Source organism: Solanum verrucosum, unplaced genomic scaffold, assembly GCF_900185275.1.
Source record: "Solanum verrucosum unplaced genomic scaffold, falcon-dt-bn FXZP01000082.1, whole genome shotgun sequence".
Classification (NCBI taxonomy): Eukaryota; Viridiplantae; Streptophyta; class Magnoliopsida; order Solanales; family Solanaceae; genus Solanum; species Solanum verrucosum.
The window spans coordinates 345,977-352,319 of NW_026020257.1; the positions used below are offsets into that span (position 1 = coordinate 345,977).

A 6,343-nucleotide genomic window follows, 5' to 3' on the forward strand; every position below is an offset into this window, starting at 1 on the left:
TAAAGAGTCATTTCCTTCTGATTAGGGATTAAATAAAAATGTGACTTGGAACACCACAACTTAATTCCAAGTGGCGACTCTGAAACAAATAAAATGATCCCTTAATCAATACCATCACTAAAATTGGAAAAATACTTTCGCCGTGCGCGAAAAGGAGTGTGGCAGTGACCATCTGAGATATGGCATGGTCATTGCATTATCTTAGTTTCATATTAGCACGTATCATGTCATGTTTATTGCATTTCTCCATGTGATGTACATTGCTAGTACTGACCGCATAAATTCTTGTGCTTATATTAGTTTATAATATAGGTGTTGACACTCCATATAAAACTCGTGGTTAGTGCATATTCTTTTCAGCCTACACATATATTGGTGAGTCCTCATGGTTCGACTTACTTATGATAGAGACTCATTCAGACATTAATATTTTCACATTAGGAGTCTTGCATGTATTCCGATTTTCCATATTTTGAAGAGATTTCATTTGAGACTTTTATTCCACTTATTTCTTTGTTTTAGTTATGTTGTTATCTTAGTGTCATGTTATGCCATGTGGTTTGCTTGGGGTCTCTCAGGATTATAGGCACTATGTCCCGTCAGGGAGTAGTCTTGGATCGTGACACTACTTTCCTTACAAAAATAACTTCAATGACAAATCTATATATTGGTTGTCTGTTTTAAAAACTCGAGCTAAACAGAGCGGAGAGGGGTTTAATAGGACAACACCGAATCGGGGAAAAATAGAAAACAATTAAACGGGCAGGACATATTCAATCTATGACTTCACCTGCCCTGCCCCACCGTACCCTATTGTCATTCCTATAATTAATATCATATTTATGGATAATTTTTGTATGTCTCTAGATAAAACTATAAATACAGGTATTAGAACACATATTATACACATTTGAAATAAGAAAATTATCTTATATAATTCTTCTTATTTTCATTTTTATATTGTTATTCTGAACTTAATCTTACAATAACCTATTTTTTTCGGATGATATTTAAGAGGCACAATAAATGTGAAAAGATGATGTACATTTGCATAATATTTAGAGGATGATATGCTTAAGAAATTACACAATAAAACAAGTTATAGTTTAGTATGCGTATCCAATTTTAGCACCAATGACAACACTATCAATGTAACCTTAAAACATGTTGTAAAATCTTTAAGAATTATAACCACAAGTTTGTAAAATTGATATGGATCACGACAGAGGTTGCGATATATCATTTGATAGAGCATAGTGTGACTTCATCCAAGTAATAAACTTTTCCAGATGTCTTTCTTAAAAAGATATCAGTATAAATGATTTTCTAGTCCATTTAGACATTTCTTTTTTGTTTTACATTTTTTTTTCATAAAAGATCTTTACTTTTACGCATAAAAGATCTGAAAAAGATCATTTTTCTTCTATTCAAATAGTAAAAGGCTAAGAGATTTAATTTTCTCAAAGATTAATATTACAATTTTAATTTGGACTTGGATTCTACACTTTTGCAATTACAGTCAAAGCTCGCGTGTTACAATGACGTTTCACAATAACGTCTTATTTTCTTCAAAATTGATTTTTCATTAGTATTTACTTTTCTATAACAACATTCAACATATAACAACAATGACATTCATTATAGCAATTTTTTTTGTACAAAATACATTATGTGTATAAAAATATATTAAAATATTTATAATAATTATCATTAATGTCATACACAAAATAAATTTCAAGTATAAAGACCTAAAAAGAAAGAAAAATGTATTTAAATAGTGACGACATTTATCTTTCTTTATATTCATATTCTTTCTAGTTTGCATTATTTGTTTATAAGCCAAATGGGATCTACCATCAAATGTTAGTAAACATAATATATAACGGCACCTCATTGTAACAATAATAAAACTTTCAATTGTCACTGTACAGATGTAATTTTAACTTAGACTTGGATTCTCCATTTCAACTTGAACTCCTCAACTAATGGAATACTTTTATGTTCGTGAACATATATGGAATGAAAGAGGGAAAGAATAGAAAGATTCATTGGCAGGGGAGTTAAGAGTTCTTTTTCAAATGTTCATATATTCTCTTAGACCTTTAATACTGTGTATATAAATAACTATCTCGGGGGTGTAAACCACTGCAGCAGTCGAAATTGTTCATACAAGAACACGAATCAGAGACATAACAATCAACTCCAAAAGATAAAACCGACTGAGTATAAACAAGTACACGGGGATACAATTTACTTTATGAATAAAAGGGCAACAAGAATTGAGGGGAAAACCAAATTATCCAAACAGTTAATAACTGAAGTTTTACTACAAGTCAAACAAACAAAAATAATCAAGATATTTGAGAAATGATCTGCTGGTGCATTCTTGGGTCAGCAGAAGCAACAACATTAAACCCGTCTTTTGGAATGGAAGACGCTGGAGAAGGCTGCCAAGAAAGTTGATTTCCTTGCCAGTCAGTTATAATCCCCCCTGCACCCTCCACCATAGGAATTAGCCCTAGAAAACTACATGGATCAACAGCACTATCAACAACGACTTGCAACATTCCAGCAGCCAATTCAGTGTAAGTAACACAAGTGCATTGAAAAAAGTTTCTCCAACCTTGTATGCCAGCAGACCATATGCAACTTTAGCATCTTTATTGTAATCGGGGTCCTTGATATCAACATATGCTTGTCCCAAGTTTTCGCAAACTCGACTTCTCACGTGCACCCCATTCCTAGTAGTGATGCAATCCCTCCTCCCAACGGTTTTGATTCCTGCTATGGGGTTATTGATCCAACCAATGACTGGTTTTCCATTGTGAAGTACAGCTATCAATGTGCCAAATGTAGGCAATAGTCCACTTGGTGTACCATTAATTGGATCCAAAACCCAAACAAATTCTGGAACTACTGTCCCATCACAGTTACTCCATCCACTCAGTTTCGAGTACACAGTATGGCAAGGTAAATCTTTTAGGATTATAAAGATCATAGCAGTATCTACTTCAGCAGCAATGCTTTTCCAGCACAAAAAAATAGTATCGGATGTGTTAAACACATTGCCCCGAGCGAAAATAGTGTCGTAAAATGATTTATCTAGCAATGTCAATAACCTTGTTGGCAACATCAGCAAGAAGATCTAGTTTGGTGTTGCTGACCAGCGAAGGTTCTCTTTTGCTAGTTGTCAAAGAGTAGCTCGAACTCGTCATGTTTCTTCTATCTAATAATCAATATATATGTAGGGGGATAGCATTAGATTCAGGATTTAAACGCAGTAATCATCTTCATATTTCTAAGGGAAAAGGGTCTGATATACCCCTTAACTTTGTCATTTAGAGCTGATATATCCATCTTTATGAAAGTGACTCATATATACCCCTAATTATATACAAATGGCTCACATATACCCTTTTTCTCTAACGGAAATGAAAAAAATTAATTTTAGTTTAATTTTTATATTATTTTTAAAATATATATATAACCCCATAATGGGTATATTTAATCCTCGTCAAACATTTTTTTTGTTTCAATGACTAATTTAGATTTATTATTTTGATGGTCAAATTTATTTATGTTTCACTAATATTCTTGTAAAACTTGTTATAGATGACCAATTTTTTTTTCTTCAAATACAAAAATTAAATTACAATATAGAAAAAAAATAGTTTTAAATATAATATAGCCACAAAAAAATAGTTTTAATTTTTTTTCTTTACAATAAGGAATGAAAGAAAAAAATAAAATAAGAATAAGAAACTCAAATAATGATAATCAAAAAAGTTAAAAAAATAATTTATGTACGAAAAAGATTAAAATATACCTGAACTTTGCTAGAAGAATCATATATACCCCTAAATAATTTTAAAAAAAATTTAAAGTCAAAAATATAAATTTAAAACTAATTTTTTCACTTCCGTTAAATGAAGGGTATATGTAAGCTCATTTTGTAACGGTAGAGGTATATGTAAGCCGTTTGTATAACGGTAAGGGTATATATGAGCCATTTTCATAACGAGGGACATATCAACTCCAAATTGCAAAGTTGAGGGGTATATCAGGTCATTTTCCCTATTTCTAATAAACAATAAAGATATGTGAGGAGACAATGTTAGATTCATGATTTAAACAAAGTCGAACTTTTAACTTAAAGAAATCTCAAGGTTATAGTTGTGATTTCAAAAGTTGAACAATCTCGGATCTATTCTTGTTTTAGAAAGATTATTTAAAGATGTTCTGTTCAGAATGGCAACATACTGGACAAAATCAACAACTATTCAACAATTTGGTCACAAGTTTAAGAGTGATTTGAGACCTGTTGAGAAAGGTTTTGCTAACAAAGTTTTAACTGGTGGCATAATGGAAAATTTGTAGGAGACTATTAATTAAAAAAAATACTACAAGAAAAGATGGTGTTTTTCTTTGTTGAGAACTAGTTTTGAAGCCCTTAACAGCAAGGGAGGGCCAGCCAGTGTACAGATACAGAGAGATGCAGGTCCAATAATAATACTATGTAATTAATTTAAAGTTCCAAAAACCAAAAGAGAAAAAAAAGACAGTACAAGCTTACAGTGTTTCCGTTCTGACGGAAAAAGTGGCGACGAAGTCAGGTGCCCGGTCGAGAATTCCAGCGGAAGAGGTGATTCGTCTGGTGGAACGAATCACAGATCGTTGTAAGAGTAGGTTAAATAGAAGATCGAACATTTAAACTAGTTCTAAACCAGACCAATCCCAATTTGTCCCGGCATTTAAGATGAGTTTGCCGGAATTACACCTTTTAATTTAGACTAGTATATATAATTTAAAATGTGATAATTTTATACTTAAAAATAACTAATAAAATGTATTATGCACTTAATAATACCAAGAACTTAAAATTACATTGACAACTAATTTTATCCTAAAAATGACACGTGGTTTTTTGTGATGCATGTAGATTTTTAATTAATATTTATTTTTTTATTTTAATGATAATTAGTATAATACTCTTAAAAAAACACAAATTTAATTGACAAATCTTTTTATTTAAACCTCCCAACTTTCACTCAGAAAACTGAAAAAAAAAATAATAATATGAATGTCATTCTTGGCCAAATCGATGCAATACTATTATTTTTTGTAACAACTTCAACTATTTTAGAGATGCTAACGGATCATAATTAGAGGCATTATACTTATTTTATTCAGGTATTCAACTTAAATAAAATATTCATTATACTTTATCTTTCTAATATACCAAATATCAAATGAATCAAAACTTACATTTATTTTTCTAATTCTCTAAATTTTTCACCATGATACATAAACTTAAAGGATGTTTTTCACTTTCATGTGCCACTTACTCCTATTTTTTCTTTATCTCAACATTGAGCAAAAATCTGATGGTATAATATAATTATTAAAAGTCGATCAAAAATTAAAAACAATAGATATAAAAATATATAAGAGGATAAGAAGAAGAGATTCGTCTTATTTTTTAAAATGTGGGAAGATTATTATTTTTTTTAAAAAGGGTAAAGTTATCTTCTTCTTTTTTTGTTGTTTAAAATGAAAATATTTTCAGATTTAAAATATTTTAAATTTCAGATTATAAATTAACTTTGTTAATTGAATATGAATTATGTTTTAAAAAACTCCATCGTGCATAAATATTCTTCTCCTTTAAACAGATTTTAAGATATTTAAATATTTTTAATTTTTAATTTCAGATTTTAAATTAATTTTGTTTATTACTTAGTTAATATTTTTTTTGTTCCTTTTTTTATTTTAATTTAAGTATTTCCTTACTAAATTATTTTATATAAATATTTCTCCTAGTATATATTTATTTTTTTCCTTTCCAGACATAGAATTTATGACGCTGACATCAACATCTTTGTTTTATCTTCTTCATTGCTAATAACACCCTATTTTCAATTCAATGATTGATAACCATCTGAAACATAACATTTTAGAATTTCAAAATATTTGTAATATAAAAAGTAAGTTTTTCGTGAAAAGAATTCTTTCAAAGAAGCATAAATTACCATTAGTTTCATCAGACTAATAATTGTATCACTATTGTATTCTTTGATTGGATATTGACATATATAGAAAATCTCCTTCACTAATGAAGGATTGATCCCTCCTTGGATGTGTCTTACTTTGATATATATATATATATATATATATATATATATATAAGAGATCGAATGTAAGATAGTTAAAGAGAAAACTAATCATATATAGATAACCATGATAATATATTATATCAAAAAACTCATAATTTGAACTATCATAGATTTTTTCAATATGAAAAATAAATTCACAGAACCTCAAGAAGACAAAAGGAGAAGAAGTG

The 6,343-nt window shown here is 29.4% G+C and overlaps 1 protein-coding gene across 1 annotated transcript; it reads right to left on the reverse strand.

Annotated features, from left to right (window-relative positions):
• Window positions 1–2,351: 2,351 nt before the first annotated feature.
• Window positions 2,352–3,133, reverse strand: LOC125833284 (bifunctional phosphatase IMPL2, chloroplastic-like). Its single transcript, XM_049512431.1, has 2 exons — window positions 2,641–3,133; window positions 2,352–2,557 (listed from the first exon to the last, which is right to left on the reverse strand). The coding sequence occupies exons 1-2, from the start codon at window positions 3,131–3,133 to the stop codon at window positions 2,352–2,354; spliced, it is 699 nt and encodes a 232-aa protein (XP_049368388.1).
• Between the last annotated feature and the right edge of the window lie 3,210 nt (window positions 3,134–6,343).

Excerpts from the sequence above, each read along its gene's own strand:
- LOC125833284 (XM_049512431.1), bottom strand. The coding sequence starts at position 3,133 with ATGTTGCCAACAAGGTTATTGACATTGCTAGATAAATCATTTTACGAC. Across the intron at positions 2,558-2,640 it reads AGATGCTAAAGTTGCATATG|TCGTTGTTGATAGTGCTGTT; the intron begins GTCTGCTGGCAT and ends GAATGTTGCAAG.